The sequence below is a fragment of the Macadamia integrifolia genome, chromosome 7 (genome assembly GCF_013358625.1).
Source record: "Macadamia integrifolia cultivar HAES 741 chromosome 7, SCU_Mint_v3, whole genome shotgun sequence".
NCBI lineage: Eukaryota > Viridiplantae > Streptophyta > Magnoliopsida > Proteales > Proteaceae > Macadamia > Macadamia integrifolia.
This window is the reverse complement of record NC_056563.1, coordinates 22,894,002-22,913,951: the sequence shown is the minus strand read 5'-3', so window position 1 is coordinate 22,913,951 and position 19,950 is coordinate 22,894,002. Positions and strand designations below refer to the sequence as shown.

General features: G+C 36.9%; 2 protein-coding genes across 2 annotated transcripts in view; both read left to right on the top strand.

Annotated features, from left to right (window-relative positions):
- Window positions 1-2,803: 2,803 nt before the first annotated feature.
- On the top strand, window positions 2,804-5,218 carry LOC122085183. Its single transcript, XM_042653646.1, has 2 exons — window positions 2,804-3,721; window positions 4,178-5,218. Exons 1-2 carry the CDS (start codon window positions 3,099-3,101, stop codon window positions 4,890-4,892), a joined length of 1,338 nt encoding a protein of 445 aa, XP_042509580.1. The 5' UTR covers window positions 2,804-3,098; the 3' UTR covers window positions 4,893-5,218.
- Window positions 5,219-13,526: 8,308 nt separating this feature from the next.
- Window positions 13,527-19,950, top strand: part of LOC122084627 (cytochrome c oxidase subunit 6a, mitochondrial) — a 9,378-nt gene continuing 2,954 nt past the window's right edge. The window contains exons 1-3 of the mRNA XM_042653027.1: window positions 13,527-13,703; window positions 14,241-14,347; window positions 16,032-16,074. Coding sequence (XP_042508961.1) covers window positions 13,595-13,703; window positions 14,241-14,347; window positions 16,032-16,074 — 259 coding nt within the window. The 5' untranslated portion in view covers window positions 13,527-13,594. The remainder of the gene's footprint in view (window positions 13,704-14,240; window positions 14,348-16,031; window positions 16,075-19,950) is intronic.

Below are 19,950 nucleotides of genomic sequence, written 5' to 3'. Positions count from 1 at the left end.
CCATCAGCCCTTCCATCCTGGAAACAAAAAGGGTGCGGCGGGCATGTACGTATGGTGGAGACCACAGATTTGCTGTTGGTGGTCCCCATGACAGCCAGACCTCAAAAGAAATGGCTGCTATTGGCTAACTTTTTAATAGGGTAAGGAATGGGGACGATTTCCATCCTCTTTGACTACTGCAACTTGGTTTTACCTGCCACTGTGAGACTGTCCTCTCCTCCACCACCACTTTCTGTGGTGGAAGTAAACTTACAAATTTCTTTAAAAAAAAAAATGTTTTTCAAAACCCTAACTCAATCTAAGATCTTTAAAATTCAACCCAATTTAACCCAATTTTGCCGGATTCATGTTCAAGCTCAATCTTACTCGGTTCATATTAACCCAATCCAACCCAACCCAACCCAACCCAACCCAATCCTATTTGATCTTATCAATGACGGGTTGGGTCAGTTGGACTTAGTTGTATTGACCTTTGCTTTTGCAATGATTGGATTAATCATGATTGACTTGTTTTTACCATTCATATCACATATATTAAAAAATTATAGAAAAATGAAATACTTATAGGAGCCTTAATTCTAATATAAAAATTTTAAGTTAAATTTTGGACTGGGTTGGGTTGGGTTGGGTTGGGTTGAGTTGGGTTGGGCGGGGTTGAGGCTTCAACCCGAGCCTGACCCAGGATTAGGGTTTTTCAACCTTAACCCACCCTCAAGGTCAATAAACTTGGCCCAAGCCCTATTCGAGCTCAGGGCGGGTCGGGTTGTCAAGGCCAAACTTTTACCTTACTTCAAATCATGCTTTGATGCCAAATGTAGGATTATTATAAAGAAAATTTATTAAATTACTTAAAACTAAGTTTTAGTTTAGAAAATTACCCACCCAATCTTTATCTACATCCCAAAATAAAATAAGATTAATACTCTATATTCACATCATTGCCAACAAAGAATAGATGTGAATTTTTGGATTAATGAAACGATTATGTGTGTAATAATCACTATTTTGTTTTTGTGAAAGCATCTTTAAATTTATTTTGTTATGTAGTGAGTTTTCCTCCACCTTTGGTTATTCTTCAGCCATCATTTTTTTTTTTTTAACCAAGGTGTTCGGGTCAACTTACATGCATCTCGACTAATCTTCCACTGTGATTTCATCATTACTCTTCCTATTAACGAAGGTCTGAAATCTTCTTTCTTACTTCAGGAGTCTCATGCAAGCATCAAACTAACGAGTGAAGAGGTTTTTGCGCATCCTTTGGAGATTAAAACTTGAACCTTTTTTATTATGGAGCAATATGGATTCTCATCTTCTTATTCTTCTTCCTCTCCCCTCCTCTTTCTGAGAAAGGCAATGAGAGGTATTGTCATATTGATTGATAAATTAATTCGAAGGTGTAGTTGAATAAAAAAGAATCCTTCATGGTTGGCAAATACCTACTTTTATGCCTTTCTAAGGAGGGGTGATGAGAGATAATGTCATATTGACAAACTGTTATTGATTGATCAATTAATTCAAAGGTGCAGTTCAATCAAAAATGAATCCTTCATAGTTGGCAAAAACCTATTTATGTCATGTCAAAAGATAATAGATATGGCAATCTAATTGTTTCATGTCTACGGAATAACATTGATTGATCATGTCTCAACTTTCAAACCCAAATTTGATGATATATATAAAATATATAAAAAAAAAGTTCTTTTGAGCAGCAGGTGAATTAGGGTTAGTATATTTCTTCTCATATGGAATGATATAACTATCCTATTATATATGATATTGTTTTGTTGCACATCATTGATGCGCTTCTTCTTATTAATTAATACATATTCTTGATATTCTAGAACTTATTTTGAATCATGTTTCTCGGCACCCAAGATGAATATGAATCTATTCACAAGGGGATGATCCAAGTCACTCAGAGGGGGGGAGGGGGAAAGGGTTGGAGTCCCATACTTAGGATCACATTATGAACCTCATCGCATGGTTGACAAAACTTTCATTTTTATTTTTTTAATAATGAGATCAATAAATTAATGGAACCCATAAATTTTAACCAAATATAATTTTCATATGGGAAAAATAAATTTTCCAACCAAGAGATTCATTTTTGGTGGTCCAATATCATATAGGAAGAACTCCATCACCTTTTATTTATTATGTATAAAGAACATAGATAGATACTCTTACGAAGAAGGAGAATGTCTTATCCCAAACGCACGTTGGGTGAGGAATCTGAGAATATCGATTTTTCTTTCTTTCTTTCTTTCTTTATTTCGATAAGGTGGTGCGGTCAAAGCTCAAAGGTTTCACATATTCGAGGGTAAAAATGGCATTTACTACGAGTGGTGAGGAGAACGGGGTTAAATAAGATAGTAGTACAGTTGGCAACATTGGATTGGCTATTAACAGCATCGAGAAAACTTTGAGATACCGTCTCGTCAATCTCGAGAATCACGAGAACACACAAGGAGTAGGGCAGGACGAGATCAGTGGTATTAGGTACTCCGGACAGGCTGTACGCAGCTGTAACCCAACCGCTTTGTAATCAGTTTTCAATGCTAACTTCTCTCCGTACAGTTGGAGCCTGGAAGAGAGAGAAACAAGAGAGAGAGAGAATAGGGCATGAATAATGAGAGTTGGCGAGGTGGGGGGAAAGGAAGTAGAAAGATTCTTTCTTAAATTAAATAAAAAATTAAAAAATACTGCAACTAACGGATTAGAAACTTACTGGCAGTCTACTGTTTCCAAATTCTAGAGAGAGAAAGTGAGTAACTGGCAACAAGAAGAAGCCAACAAGGCGACGTCCGTGCGCAATTTTGCGAATGCTCACCAGCTCAACCCATGGGCGCACGCAACCCTAAGGAATATGGATTCGCGTCCCCAGCTATTCCAGCCTGTTGCAGCACAGACATCTTAGCGACCCTACTACTGCACGGACCCTCATCCCCTTTTCCCTTAAAAACCACCACTTCTGTGTTCTTCACTCCTCTGAAGCTCTGATCTCTTCTCACTCACTCCACTCACCGGTCGTCGTCTCTAACTAACTATATACTAAAGAAGGAGATTCTCAGTGAAACGAACAATTGCCGGAAGGACACATGGATCCCTGTCCTTTCGTGCGACTTCTCGTCGGTAACCTAGCTCTGAAGATCCCGGTTGCTTCGAAGCCCGCTCGTTCCGGCGTTCATCCGGCTTCGTCTCCTTGTTTCTGTAAGATCAAGCTCAAGAACTTCCCACTGCAGACCTCGATTGTGCCTCTGATTCCATCCGAGACTCAGTTTCCGGATGGTCAAGTTCAAACCCTAGCTGCTAGTTTCCACTTGAGCAAAGCCGATCTGGAGAAGCTTGCTGCTAAGTCCATTTTTTCTGCCAAGCCTTGCCTTAAGATTTCCATCTATACTGGTCGTAGAGGTACCACATGCGGTGTTAACTCTGGGAGACTATTGGGGAAGGTTTCGGTTCCTTTGGATCTGGAGGGAACTGAGTCTAGGTCATCCGTTTTTCATAATGGTTGGATTTCGGTTGGTAAGAATGCCAAGGGTTCCTCTGCTCATCTCCACTTGAATGTGAGGGCAGAGCCAGATCCGAGGTTCGTGTTTCAGTTTGACGGTGAACCAGAGTGTAGTCCTCAGGTGTTCCAGATCCAAGGGAACATCAGACAGCCGGTTTTTACTTGCAAGTTCAGTTTCAGAAATTCCGGAGACCGGTATCAGAGATCCAGGTTAGAATTCGAATCATGTCCTCTTTCTCATTGTACCTTTCTGATTTTGGGGTTTCGCTTATTTGTGCTTTGTTTTCCTGTTTCTGGTCCTAATTCTCCATTCCCCCAACTTTAAAACTTCATAATATTTGTCGTGATGGATTAATTTGCGAAAACTGAAACCACATTCTTTCTCCTACTAATACTTGAAGCATTAGACAATAAGACGATTACACTATGCTGCATTTGTATGGCAAGAACAGGAGTTCTTGACTGAGCTCAGTTTTACCTATTGAAATTGAAGGAGATTCCGATTTCGCCCATTTTCAGAAAAAAACTAACCAGATTTTCCCTCCCACACCCCACATCCCTGGTTAGAATATTTGAGTTCTTGTATTATCTGATTTCCCTGGTTTAAATTTTCTGTTGCCTCACTGGCTTATCATCAATCTAATCTTCTGCATTGGTATTGAGCAGATCGTCATTGTCAGATTCGGGCAGTTCAAGGGGCTGGTTGAGCTCGCTCGGAAGCGATAGAGAGAGAGCTGGGAAGGAGCGCAAGGGATGGTCGATTACAGTCCACGACCTGTCTGGCTCCCCAGTGGCAATGGCATCGATGGTGACACCATTCGTCGCATCACCGGGTTCGGATAGAGTCAGCCGATCGAACCCAGGAGCTTGGTTGATCCTACGACCGGGTGATGGTACATGGAAGCCATGGGGCCGTCTGGAGGCATGGCGAGAGCGCGGCAGCAGCGATTGCCTCGGCTACCGCTTCGAGCTCCTCGCTGACACTAACAGTGGAATGGGCGCTGCCGGCATTGTGCTGGCCGAGTCTACGCTGAGCACCAACAAAGGAGGGAAATTCATGATCGACATGAGCACGAACGGGCGTTCAACTCCGGCGAACTCAGGTTCGCCTGCTTGTAGCCCAAGGAGCAGCGGTGACTTTGGATATGGTTTGTGGCCGTATTGTATGTACAGAGGGTTCGTGATGTCGTCAAGGGTGGAAGGAGAGGGAAAGTGCAGCAAACCGACTGTAGAATTGAGTGTGCAACATGTGAACTGCACGGAGGATGCGGCTGCGTTTGTAGCTTTGTCTGCTGCTATTGATCTCAGCATGGACGCTTGTAGGCTATTCTCACAGAAACTCAGGAAGGAGCTTTGCCAACAACAGGATTTGATGGGCTGATTTGGATAGCTTCGTCTTGTATTGCTTGTTTTTCTCTTCCATTCCAATCTTTTTCGCTTTAGTAGTGTTACGAAGGTTTTGTTTTCGTCGCTACTTTCTAGCTACTAACCTAACAACTGGATAGTTGCCCCTTTTAATTTTTTTCTCTTGATTGATTTGATGAAACTGTACAGTAAGTAGAGCGAGAGAGACGATAGCCCTTTGTTTTTTTCTATGGGTTTTTTTTTTTTTTAGGTTGGAATGGGAACGTGAGTGGATTTGTGTATTCTTTTGTTCTTCCATTACATGGTTTTTGACTCAATGAATGGACAGTGTTTCTTCTATAATTTGGTTTCCTTTAGTTTGAAACATCTATATATGGACTTGTGTTTTGGTAGATTATGTAGTTTTTTTGGTACAATTAGATTATGTAGATTGGGACTTGTGTTTTGTAGATTTCTGTAGATGGAAGGACTATTTATATCAAATGGTTTTAGTTTGAAACATCTATAGATGGTCTTGTACTATTTTTTGAAATTTTACTTGAAGCTTTAGCAAGTGTTTATTTAAAGGGAGAGGGATAGGTATGTCACCGATATCAAGTATGGTAGCAGATAGCACCAATAGGAACACATGATGGAGTATCATTCATAAAGGATATGGGGGTCATTTCAAAAAAAGGGAAGGGAGAGATAGACACAATGGGTGCTAGCATACTTGATATTGGCGGTATACCCAACCTTTTTCCTTATTTAAATAAGCTTCTGAAAGAAGGTTCCCTCTCGATGAGTGTTCCCCTTTCAAATCTTTTTTTTTCTTTTTTTTTTTTTAAGGGGGTGGGGGGTTGCAAATGTTTGAGCATATTGGTGTAGTGGGATTATTTCCATATTGATGTAGTGGGATTATTTCCCTCTACCTTTATATATGTTTAAGGGAAGAGGGGGGGAGGGTTTAGGAATCTATACATTAATTCTATAAATTTTTTAATGTTTATTTTTTTTGGTAGAATTTTAATGTTTAATTTAATAGATTGGACGGGGAGAAAATGCTCAAATTTTGTATTTTGGTTTAATTTTTAATTTTTAATTTTTTTCTTCTGAGAAACCCTTTGAACTTGCCCAGTTTTACAATTCAAGTCCAAGGGTAAGCTCAGATTATGCAGTCACACATAGTCAATGTAATAAATTAATCTTGAGGAGAAGACTGAAGATATATATTGACAAACGATGTTTTTGGACCGGTGGAGCTACACCCAGTGTTATCAATTCGGCCGAATAATTTGCGAATTATTCGGCTAAACCGAATTTTTCCGAATTTTATCAAAAATTCTGACAAAATCCGAATTAAAAATAAAATTCGGTAAAATTCGTGATTTTTTCAAAAGTGAATATAAAACACGAATAATTCGGACCGAATCCGAATTAAACCGAATTATTCGGTCCACTAAAATAGTATTAAAAAAAAAAACCAAAAAAAAAAAAAACAAAAAAAAAAAAAAAGTAAAAAAAAATTAATAAAAAAAACCCAATAAGCTTTTTTGACCGCTTTTTTGACCGAATCCTTAAATTAATTAACCGAATTATTCCGAATAATTCTCCGCCTGAATAATTCCCGAATCCGAATTTGCTAACTATGGCTACACCTAGGCTCAATAACAGATCTTTATGACATATATTGATCTAGAACTTTTCAACAAATGGTAATATATCATTCTTCATCTCAAAATATTAAAGGTTCTTCATAGAAGTTTTATAGTTGAGAGATATTAGTTTTAAGGGAAATATAACCTTACCTAAATGTTACCTTGGATACTTAACAATCGATCACAAAACCTTGATTCAATGGGTCCAAACAAACAAATAAATAAATAAATATATAAAAATTTGAGGTTTTCTAGTTATGGATCCCTCTATATGAAGGGGTTTGAAAGTTTGAAATTTTAACCATTTAACAATAGTCAATCTTACGTAAGAAAAAAAAGGTTGAAATGATTGAAATGCCCAAAATTCTGCAAAGATTTTTCTATGTATCAAATATAATCCATTTTGAAACATGTTGAAACTGAATATTTTTTGTATATTTCGGTTGACATTTTGAATCATGCTTGATATATGAATGTATGAAATGGAAAGAATCTTTGAAGAAAAAAAATATTATAATAAGATGAATGTTTGGTGACAGAAATGTTTAGATGGGTGATGCTTGAGTGAGTATTATTTAGTTATAGCAATATATATTTTTAGGTTAAGAGATTTCTACCTAGTTACTATCTCTGCAACAGCGGGAGGACCAATGAGATCACACTCAGGAATTCAAGATTATTTACATAAATATAGTTTTATTATTTCACACAAGGGGTGATGTAGTAATTTTGCAAGCTCAATGTTTGAGCTATGACTATGCTAGGCTTCCTTATCTTTTACTACAGTAAAGATATAATATGATTTTCATATTAGCTGGATGTGTTTGAGTGATTATTATTGGTTTAAAAAATACAATTTTTTATTATAGAAACTTATATTATTTTTTGCTTGTGGGGGTCAACTTAGAAAACAAAGCTCTTCGCTTATAATAGGCATTAGGTCCGTGGGTTCTTTGGTGAATTCTTACATTAGGGCATCTTTCCACGTTTTGTTTGGTTCCCGATTTGAAACAATTGGCATGGTTATCATTTCGATTTCTAGGATGATCGATGCCCTATCTAATGCCGTACATTAAGTCTATAAAAGGGTCACAAAATTGTCTTAAATTCATTTTATAGAAATTAAAAAAAAAAAAATTGGAAAACAGTTTTTTGCACAATTATTTGTATGTAAGTGGGCGAGCATGTGACACAACGGTTAAGTTGCACTATTGTAATATGTTGGTCATAAGTTCAAAACTCAATCCAACCCGATCCAATCCAAACTCTGATAGGGTCAATTAGGGTCGGATTTGATTAGTATGAACTTAATAGGGTTGGGATTGAACATGAACTCAACAGGGTTAGATTGGACCAAAATTGAATTTTGAAAACCGAAAATTAAGTTCGAATTTTAACAGACCAATCCAACCCGACTCTGTTTCACCCACAGCTACAGGTCTAGAACCCTCTACCGTGATTTTCGTTTTCTAAATTTGCCTTCCCAAGCCTCCCAACTACAGAACTTCCTCATTATCTTCGTTATACCTTCAAAGCTCGAAAGGAGTCGAGAGTGAAGAGTTTTCTTCAACAACCCCACGCACCCACCAGGCCACCACCCTATTTTACGTGCCCTCTTTCACTTTTGGCAGCAAAGTGGCCCACATGACACATGCACACCACACCCCAGCACGCCAACCAAGGGATGGAAACCCATGATCCACCACACATACATATTTGTGTATGTGTGTGTTTGTTTTTTTGTGCGTGAAATCCTCTTCACGTGACTTTACACGTGGCTTCAAGAACCCCAGTTTTTTCGGTGAATGAACTCCTCCATACGGTTTCTACCAAAAAAAAAAAGAATTCCTCCATACGATACCTTACACGTGGGTTCTTAAACCTCAGTCTTTCTCAGTATAAGTTAAAGGGGTTTTATGGAAACGTTTCTATTTCAAATGAAGTATTTTTGAATCAGAAATGTTTTTTGTGTGTATCTTTCCCTTAAATTGGAATATTTTTGTATGAGAAATAGAGAAAAAAAAATCTTTGCCACTATAAAAGAACATATATATATATATATATTACAAAAAAATATTTCTTTTGTTTGCACGAATTTACATAAAATTACTATCATACACATATTTTCATTACTTTGTATATTTGAGAACATTGTTTCAACCATGTAAGCAAGATTGTCGAATGTATCAACCATACATGTATTGATGCTAGTGTTGATGTTGGTGGAGTAGGTGGTTGTGATAGCGGCAATGGTAGTGGCGTTGGAAGTGGTGATATTTATGGATGAAGAGCAATGGTGGTGGAGGTGGAACTACCCTCACACTCAAAACTCAAAAGCAAGATTAGGCTTATTGGCATTCTATCAAATCATTGTAGCTCGTGCCCAACAGATTTGTTTTGTATTGTGTGTAATATTTAGACCTTTGTAATTTATCGTGCTATTTGTCGCACACTTTTTAGCTTGGAAGGTCCTATTTTTACCATGTAAGACAGTTCGGTTTACTTTCACTCATTGGCCTTATGATCTTTGTAATCAGAATGGCTCGAGCTCTTCTTGCCCATCTTAAAAAAATAAAAAAAGAAGAAGCAAGATTTGAGAAATCAGATTGGATCGATATTGATTGACACCTAGACATAGGGGCACATACCCATAGGAAGGACATAGTGGTCATTGTGTGTCCTCTATATCTGCGGCACAAGTGCTACTCTCGGACATAAAATTTTGACCCATATGGGTTTTTTTTTTTTTTTGGTAAGAGCTTTGGCTTCATTATGTATGCATGAAAGTTTTTCCCATATTAACATATTAGTCGAGGTGCGCGTAAGCTAGCTCGGATACCTTGGTTAATCGAAAAAATAAAAAAAATTAAAAAAAAAAAGAGGTTTATCCTACAACATTAATTTTGTAAGGGACCTTGTGGGGGTTGATAAGGCCTTGGACTCCTTTTATCTTACAAGCCAACTTTTAATGCTGAGCTCTCTAGAGGATCATGTAAGTGTTATCAGAGCAAATCATACTCAATCTTTGCTGAAACCTTGAAAAAATGGAACCTCTTAAATGAGATTACATGATCCAAAATGAGCTACTATGGATGTAACTTTGGAAGTGCTGTGGTTTGTTTTGATTCCATACTAACCATATATGAGGCTGATCCCATATCAATTCCGTAAAAGGATTAGGTGGGAGATTGATATGTTCCTGGTTGGGCTCTCTCACCTCACATAATGATTTTCAGGGCCAAGAACTCCTAATGTCCTCTCACAAAGCCAATGCTCTCGGATGTCATCATATTCAATATACTATGTTTCATTTCTTACAAATAGAATGAATTGAAAGCAACCATCTTTATTCTCAACTTCCATCATTCTACAAAAATTTGAATATCACAACCAATTTTGATTTCAGTTGAAATCAAAACTTCACCAACTTGAAATAAAGGGTTGGAAATGGTTGAAAATTTTTCCATTTTCAAAAATTTAAACAATTGAAAATCTACAAATATACGAAGAGGAAAAAAATTTGAGATATGGAGAGATTAATGTTTGTTGTAAGTTTCAATTCATTGGAGTTGTGGCATCTATTCATGAATCCATTTAGCTTGACAATGACCAAAATGATTTGGCCTATCAAATTTGAAAGGTGATATTATCAACAGGATTTACATCTATCCAATGGTCAAAATTGGTAAATTAATTGTCATTTAAAAATATAAGGAAAAAAAAAAAAGTGATCAACCAATTTTTTTTTAATTTTTTTTTTATCTAAAAGATTAAGATTTTTTTTTCGTAACGACTAAAAGAATCAAGATCAAGGAGGGATATGGTGGACTCTCTGGAGATATTTATGTATGAGCTAACAAATAACTCTTTAAAAAAAATAAAAATGAAGAATGGTTCCAAGGTGAGAAGATTCATGTGAAAATTTTCCTTGAATACTGTTACTTTGTCGTTGTCAAATTTTTTTTTCCCATTTTGTTCTTTTAATTTAAAATGACAACAAACCTTGGAAGTCTCATCTAATAGCAAAGGAAGTAAATGTAAAGAAAGTAAAATAAGATCAATATAAAAATGAAAACTTTTGTTATCATTACCACATGATAGTGTAACTAACTCCTAATATACTAAATTTGGTTATTAAATTTAAGAAAATCTTTCTTGTAACCAAACCAGTTACAATTTTTTTTTTCTCGGTAAGGTTACAAATTTACAATAGATTCATTTAACCTCTTTTTTTCTCCGCTTGGCCACATCACTTACATCCTAGTTATATATTTTTGTAATTTTATTTCCCTTTTCTTCCCCTCCGTCTCCAACTCCAGTGTTTTCCCTTTGGCTCTCCACCCGCCCTCCACATCTCTCTTTCCCTGCAACTCATTGCCCCCAACTCTACCCTCCCTTATAACTCCCTAACCCCATCCTTGCAATGAAAACTCACCCGATCCTGACCCCACCCTTATTTTTTTCATATGAATGCTTGCTTGAAGCCATGCGTGGAAGAGGGATTTTCATGATCCCATGTAAATCATATCTTCCAATCTCTCACTTAATCGAGCACAAGTGAAATCATTCTTTCTCAAGAGTAGCATCAATGCCTCTAGACACTCCATTGCCGGTGGTGGGTTCACGAATCACTTGGTTGATATCATAGTCATTGCAAAGCAAGAAGTGAAAGAAGAAAAACACAAAGAGTGACCCCAAAAAAGATTTAGACCTTGAAAAGAGCTGCACGTGAAAATGAAGGCAAAGGGTTTTCATGGTCCCTAGCAAGATGAACCAAACATGTATCATGATTATGGTGTTGAGAGTACATATATCATGGTTATGGTGTGGAGAGTTCGTAGTCTGAAACAATCTGGCACCCCCATCATGAGCACCCCTAGTTGGAAAGCCCTCTCTCACCCCTGCTACGAGAGATATATTTCTACTTTAGCTTTTGAAAGAACGACTCCGATGACATTCTGCCCTCAACCCTTGCCCCCCTCACCCCCAACCCACCTCCTTCCTTCACCCCCACCCCCACCTCCCCCTCCCTCGCCCTCGCCCTCGCCCTCGCCCCTGCACCCACACCTCTTCCTTTTGCAACTCCACTTCCTCGCCCCACCCATGCCTCCCATTAGCATAATTGTTCTCTCTCTCTCTCTTTGAAAAATTTCACTATTGAATTTTTTATTATTATGTCACATCATTTTTTTGTAATTGTACCTATTGAATTTTACTCTACTTTGCATTCAAATTCTAAGGGTTAATTTGATTGTGAGGGAAATAATAGGGAGAAATGTAGTTTTTTTAAAATAATAATATAAAAATTAGTAATCATTACAACACATGATTATATCAATAAATCCATATAATTCCATCTTTGATTATTAAAATTCAATTTACTATGCATCCAAATCTCTTGGTTTGAAAATAAAAATAAAATTACATCTAAAAAAATATAATTACTAAATATGATAAGAAATTTGAGTAGTTTATACAATTGTGTTGGATAATGATTGCAAAAGTTTTCCTTTTAGGTTTGGTAATTTTCATTTCCCTTCGCTTTGATTTTCTCGCAAACAAAAGGAGCCTTAGTTTGATTTGAAAAGTAAATAAATTTTACATTAGGAAATTATATTCATAAAAATATGATAAGAGTTTTAAGTAAATTATACAATCGTGATAACAAAACTTTCTTTTTTCTCTTAAAAAATAATTTCACTTCCTTTTCCTTTCAACCAAATGGCCCTAGAGAGAAAATCTCCAATTATAATAAATTTAGTTTCCCTTATAACTTGTATCTTCTCCTTCATCATGAATTTAGATTAGGGGTGACAATCAAAATTGAGCTGGGTGGGTTATAAGTCCAGCTCAAGTCCACTTGATTATTAATTGGGCTGGTGTGGATGGCCTTGGGCAAGCAATCAAGAAGATTTGAATTGTGGTTGATCAGGGAGATTCTAGCCCATTGGATCCAGAGCCCAAGCTCCAGGTCCACCCATTTACTAATCTTGCTACCATGTCAAGGCAGATGATTGTCCACCTATTGTTCTTTCTTCTAATCTATTTAACGGTCCTGATCATCTACCAAAAGAAAAAATTAACGGTCCTGATCCAACTTCAGGTCCAGTAAGGTAGTGAACCGTTCCGTGACCCGACCAGTCAACTGCGATTGATCAAGGTTAACTTAAAGTGAGCGAAATCGGTAACCAAATCGGCTTCCATAGATTCCGATTAGGGGTGTCAATGAGTCGGTTAGGCCCGATTTTGATATGGGTTGAATCGGTTTTGGTGTAGGAATGGTAAATTCAAAACCAAATCAATATGGAAATTATGGTTTTGGTTTCGATATGGTTTGATTTTGGGTTGGCTTTGGTTTCAGTTTTTTGTCCAATTTGGATTTGATTTTCCATAAAAAAAAACTATGAAAAAACTTAGTTTTCTAATGAATTTTGGATTTTTTTCAGTTTCTTACCGGTTTATTTCTGTTTCAGAGTGTTTGAGTCAGATCCAGTTTGATTTCAGGTTCATTCAGTTTTCAATGCAGTTCGGTTTGTTAATGGGATTACAATCTCCCAACCGACCCAATAAACTTTTGATTCAATTTGATCCAGGTTCAATCGGCTCGATCCGAGGCAGTTTTACCGGTTCGATTTAGGTATTGACACCCCTAATTCCAATGTTGCCAGAATCGGCTAAAATCGGTCTGAACCCTAAAAAAGCGATCAGACCAGAATCCCCGATTCCGATTTTTGAACAATGTGGTGGATCGACTTGCGATTAGCAGTTTGGCACATAGAAGAAAACCAATCCATTTTCGTCGTGCTTCGCATCAATCTCTCGTCCAATCAATTGCCATGATTGGAATTTTCGATTACAAACCTCCTTAAAGTTTAGGATAAGCCGACAATATCTCAACCGTCCAGCCTATTTGAATTACTTTCTTGATTTAATCGAACGGTCATGACATCAGGACGACATCCACTGCCGTGATCTCCGTCACGATTCGTTATGGACCACTAATATAAATTCTAATTTTTCTACCCACCCCGGAGGATTAAGCGATCGTCGGGACTTGGGAGAAGGTCAAGAAGAGACGGCAATGGCGATGGCGATGATGCGATCTGGATTTCAAGCAGCACTTCGCAGAGGAGCGAGAACAGCTCCTTCTAAGAGGGGCTTTGCTTCTTCCGCTCAGCACGAGGATGCTCGTGAGTCATCTCGCTCTCTCATGCTCCCTTCTATCCAAGTAGGGAACTCGGAAATAGGAAAATGGAATCTAAGTTCTATTCTTTTCAACTTCAGTTTATTTATTTAATTTTTGTTGAATTTTGGTCCTTTTTTTGCCTCAATTCTGATTGTTTTTCTCGATGTTTCTTCGTCTCATTTTGAATAATTATTCTCTTATATCATTTTGAAAAAATCGACCACATAGATTTCTTTTCCCCTTTTATAACTTTGTGTTCTTGCGATGCATCTTGGTACAGTCAGGTTTTGATTTCTCTATAACCTGTTCTCTCCCTGATCAAAGATTAAATGAAAAAAGGAGAGGGTGGGGGGGGGGGGGGATGTCTTGAATAGTATGAAACCACTCCGTTCTTGATCCGATCATCCATACCAATATGTTATTGATTTTTTTTTTTTTTTTTTTTTTTTTTTAACTAAAATCAGGGGCGGTTTTTTGTTCATTACTTCATTTTCTTTGTTTTGGCTCATCCTTTATGTAACAAATATGTTTCATTGCTCAGATGAAGCGGCAAAATGGGAAAAGATAACTTATGTTGGCATTGTATCGTGCACAATTTTAGCTATTGTCAACTTATCGAAGGGCCATCCACACACAGAGGAGCCTCCTGTAAGTTTTTTTCCTCCTTGGTGGGTTTCATCTTTACATATGTGCCTTGTCTTTCTTTTTGAAGTAAACATTATAGAAATTTAGGTGCCATACAGAGATCCTCCTAGATTCACGGGGTGGGATGTAGAAGCTGGATCAACGCTAAAATTCTGGGTTCTCAGAAAGGATTTTGTGCAGATATCATGTTTGGCATCAATTAGTGAGGACTAATTCTGAAAGAAATGTAGCAGAGACGTAGTTGGATGTTCAGAAAATGAAACATATTTGTTCAGTGTATTTCTCTCCTGTATGGTAACAAAATAAAAAGATTTGTTATACATTAAAAGACTAAGGGGCAAGGCAAGCCCCAGGAAAGTATAGGTTGGCTCCCAGCTCCATCTCGGCCAGCATCCTGCTCTCGAGGGGGTGGGGTCCTGGAGCGAACTACTCGTGTGCTGTGTTGCCGCGAGTGTAAAAGCGGAGATTTGGTGAGGAGCCACGTTCCGGTGCTTGACAAGCCAATCCAACGGAGGCGACTCCAGTAACAAAATAAAAAGATCTGTTATACATTAAAATACTAAGAAAGGAGAAACTCAAAGAACTTGTAGTGTTCCCAATTGTCTCTCTAAGAGAATAAATGCACTCTCTAGAATGGTTACAATGTCAACAGAAGAGACTATGCCTCCTGCATGCATTGATTATTCATGACACAAATGTACTTTTGGACTTCTCAGTCATAAACAATACAAATGGGAATTAGTTAACCACACTACAAAGCACCTCACGAGTAACAATTTATAGTGGGATACCATTTCAATGCTTGGTATGTACAAAGAACCATCCTCTTGGAAATGCTGTTCTGTTACTAAGTGCTGAAAAACTTGGGAACTTCTTGAATTACATATAAAACCATATGGAGGGGGGGGGGGGGCTGGAATAGACTACAAGATAAAGCTAAGTGATTTTTTGCCTTTTGGATATATAAAAGAATCCGTGCTTCAATTTTTATTTTTTATTATTATTATTATTTTAAAAGAATGCTATAATTTGAGATTTTGAATGATACCATGCACAAATGATTCACTTTTTGCCTCACTGATGAAGTCTACTAACTTTTTTTTCCTTAAGAAAATCATAGCTTACATGGGCACGGGAAAGTTATGTTGTTGTTGTATTATAATGGTGCTCCTAATGAACTTTAAATTTATTGGATGAATGCTAGGTTATGTTCTCATCTCCATGGCTCATTCTATCAGTAAATTTAGTTGTGTTTTTGTCCCAATGTTAATCACAAGATTGAAGAGATTTATCCCTTCTTTATGCCCCTTCTTTCCCTTATTTGGCACAATTGTTAACCTTTTTTTTGGTGGCCCAATTCTGATAGTGTTGTGCTCTTGATAGTCATGAATTATCACCAGGTAGCTTATAATTATATCTAATAATGCAATTAGAGAAACATTTGATGAACTAATAGTCCAATTTCCTGAAGTTTCAATGTGTTTTTAAGTTTCTCCTTTTGTTTAATTATATAATAATTATATATGTATATATGTATATAATATAATATAATATAATATAAAAGATCGTCATGTTTTTTGTTTGTACCTTCGATGCTTGCACAATGTTTTGTAGAATCTCATGTGTCATGGAAGTTTCTGGTGCTTCTACTTATTGTTGTTTTCTTTATCCTTACCTTTGTTTTTAGGCGTACTCTTATTTGCACATCCGTAACAAGGAGTTTCCATGGGGTGAGTTTTCATTCCATTCAAATATTTTGAGAATCTGGCAAATTTTTTTTTTTTAAATGAATTGTAGCACTTGATCTGAATACTATTTTGTTTTTGATATTTGATGCTCTTCCTTCTTTGAGATTTTATTTGTTGCTGTGTAACTTGTGTTTGTCGCTGTAGAGCAAGGAGCCTTCCATGTGCTTTGAATTATGTTTGTTTTTAAATCTTAATCTCATGATTGCCATATAATTGATGGCATCCATATAATTAAGGGGTCGTGTTATTCATCATGACCTGTTCATGATAGTGGCAAACCATCATGACTTGCTACATCAGCATACTGTATAATTAGTGGTCTCCATATAACTAAGTGGTCATGATATTCATAATGACCTGTTCATGGCAGTGTGAGTCCATCATGACTTGCTACATTGGCATACACGGGTGGGTCCATGTGATAGGGGATTCCACACCCATATCAACGGTCAAGTTCCAGTTCCAACCCAAAACATGTAGGTGAAGTGCCTTATAAGTACATCTGGAATTACAAAAAATTACAGAATGACTTTAGATTCCATTACAATAAAAAATGATGTCAAAGCGTCGCCTAGTCGATAGGCTTCTTGGTCATTTTTTATGATGGGCGCCTTGGTCGTGTAGGTGACGTGTAGGCGCTTTATTGGTGTCATCCTGGTTTAATAGTTTTTGAGCCCCTCAACAGCCTTAGTTCGCCTAGCGCTTTGACAAATATACAACGAAATGGAATTCTCGTAATTTTATTAAATGGGCTCACTTTTTAATCATTTCCAATGCTTCTTTAGGGCTGAGATTTGATCAGTGAGATGGGTGTAGGGTCCTTTATGACGTGGAGCCTTTTGTGGCTATCCTTGCCATATGGCAAGAAAACATGAACTCATGACAAGAATTAGACATCATCGTGGGGGCCAATGGGAGCTCACACATGGGCATCCAAGGAGAGGGGTGGGATGTTCATTTCACTTGCCTATGTGTGAGGGTGCAGGGGGATGCTGCTGGGCAGCATTCTTTTTCCCTTAATTAATTTAGTGTGTGAATTTCTTGTCATTGCACTGCCCTATGTTTGAAGGTGACTGGTGAACCAGCATAACACTAACACACATTCTCAGACTTGGCATTGTAAATGGTGGTATCAAATTATTGAAGAGGGTGTTAAGATACATTCCGAGAGGGTTTTACATTGGAAAGTGACATTTTTTTTTTTTTTGTGTGTGGGGGGGGGGGTGGTGGGGTTGGAATGAAGAAGAAATGAGCCATTGTTGCCTGTAATTCCTAGACACAGGGGGGGTGTCAGTGGAGCAACGATTTTCATCTGTGGGAGAGGAAAAAAAATGACAACACTTTCCCCTTTTTGATGTGAACTGAATGGCTCTCTCTTGAAGCTAGGATGGATGTATTATAGACGCAAGTTGAAAGTTTTCCCATAAAAAACTACTATTGGCTTAACTGTGTCCATAAAAAGCAGTGAAACAGATTGTTTCTGATTTGTTGAACTTACTTCATCATACTTTCAAATCTTCCGTTTTTGGGCTTTTGTTACTTTAAAAAAGGGGGCAAAAATGACTTCAAACACTGTTTTTTTGTTACCAAACCCCCCACCCCACCAAAAAAAAAAAAAGAGAGCCAACATATCGAAACACCCCTTAGATGTAATAATCTACTTAAGTGGTCAAGCATGTTAAGAAAGCTAAACCAGAAGCTGTGAGGAAGAGAATTGAGAGAGAGACAAAGAGATTGGGGGAGGAAGGCTTGTGCGATAGGTGGCTTACTACTTATCACCAGCCAGTCTCTTTATATTAAATCTGAAACAATTAAATACTCTGGGTAGGACTCTAAAGATATAATATGAATAGGACTCTAAAGCCTAATCATAACAGGAACCTAATGTCTAATTACAGTAGGAAAGTGTAACTAATAAAGATGACTTGTAACCAATACCATCCCATGGTATGGAGGTCTGTGGACACCCATAGACCTCCAACCGACACATACACTCTTACAAAGCACAAAAATAAATGTTTATGTTTTAGGGATAAAATAAGTGATGGTTTATGGCCACATATTGTTAAGCATGTGAAAGATATGAAGTCTGCTAAGGTGGCCTTGGGCAACCAGGTTCGTTGTCTACTATTTCTTTTTCTTTTTCATCTGAAGAAATGGTCTACTATTTCTTTTTCTTTGTCATTTGGAGAAATGGACCAGTACATACTGTATAATCGATAGAGAAAACAACTTAAGAAGATTTCCTTCTGAATTCTGGAAGGAATTTGATTTTTCTATTAATTTTGGTATTTAGGGAATATCAAAAAATTTTGAACAATCAAATTTCAAACCTTGGTGGATGGAAATTATTCTAATTTGAACAGTTAGGGTTTGTAAATTGGGAATCTCATCCTTTTTCTCTTTTTCCTGCAAATATAGGTTGATTTTCTACATTTATTGAGAGAAAATAAAAAAAGTTAAAGGCATAATATGTTTCATGCTAGCATTTTAGAGGCCTGTATGAAAAAACTACCTTAGATGTAATAATCATGGGAAGCAAAGAAGAACCACATATCTAACCAATTGAGCCATTCCAGTAACCATATATGATGCAAATCATATGCTCTTTATTTGAAACTTTGCTTAATTTCTAGCGATATGTAGTTGAGACCTGCGGTGTTGTAAACTTGTAATGATCTGTGAATTGTTTTGATCACACATGGTATGCATTCCAATATGGAACGTGGATGTCTATAAATAAATGTATGTATTTACAAAGGAAATATTCATCAAATGGAGCTATTAGAATAATCATCTTCATCCTTTATTTCTGTATGAACTATAGAGAACGCTATCAAAACAGAAATAAAAGGATTAATAATGTAGTACTAATCCACCTAACACTAGGTTTCAGAAAACCATTAACAAGCCAGAATCAGACAAGTTGAATATACCAGATTCAAGGGAAATTCAATATCATAGAATTAAAGGCTCATATGTGACTAAAATTTTGTTCTAGTATTGTTCTGACATCGGACAATAACATATCAAATTTTCAGAATGATCAGACGGGTCAGATTCTGGTATCTGATAGAGTCTAGCACCTGGACCACGTCTTGGCATGTTGAATCACCAAAAAATTTTGAGAAGCAAAGTGTGGTTTAATTGATAAAACCGTGGGGGCTTATGAAGCCTTACAACGCTTATATAGAAACTGAAATAGGAAAGAAGAAAGTAGGAAACTCTATCCAAACTAGGAATAATTGTCCCTCCTATCCTATCTTATTTAATTAGTTAGAATAAGTGTTTCACATGACTAAAACTCTATATAAACTAGGAAGAAGATTTCTATTAAGACAAGACTCTATCCAACTTTCACAAGTAAAGAGGTAAATAATAAAATAAAACAACCCATTATACTAGGAAAGCAATTTTTACTTTCTACCCATGTTTTAGATCTATTACAAAGAAAACCTATTGGACTAAAGGACCAACCCATATATGGCCCGGTCTAAGACTTATTTCACTAAAATAAGCCTGTTTATGTAAATAGTGGACCTAAAATATGGTAGAAGGTAGGAATATGAGATTTACTTGTTTAGTTTAGTTTAATTTATTTTATTTCATTAAGTAATTGTTAGTTCCTTGTTTGTAAGGATTGGATAGAGTATTGTATGAATAGATCTTTTATCCCTATTCTGGGTGGAGTTTTAGTCTTGTGGGACACTTGTTCTATCTATTAGTTAAGATAAAATTTTATTCGTGTAGGACACTAATTCCAGCTTTAGTAAAAGTGTGTTTCCTATGTTTAATCTAATTTTCTTTCCTCTTTATGTATGCCTTAGTTTCTATTTAAAGGTTTTAAGGCTGTAGAGC

Bases quoted from the DNA above. Each gene is read 5' to 3' on its own strand.
- LOC122085183 (XM_042653646.1), top strand. From the start codon at position 3,099: ATGGATCCCTGTCCTTTCGTGCGACTTCTCGTCGGTAACCTAGCTCTG. The intron at 3,722-4,177 runs GTTAGAATTCGA...GGTATTGAGCAG, and splicing joins GACCGGTATCAGAGATCCAG to ATCGTCATTGTCAGATTCGG.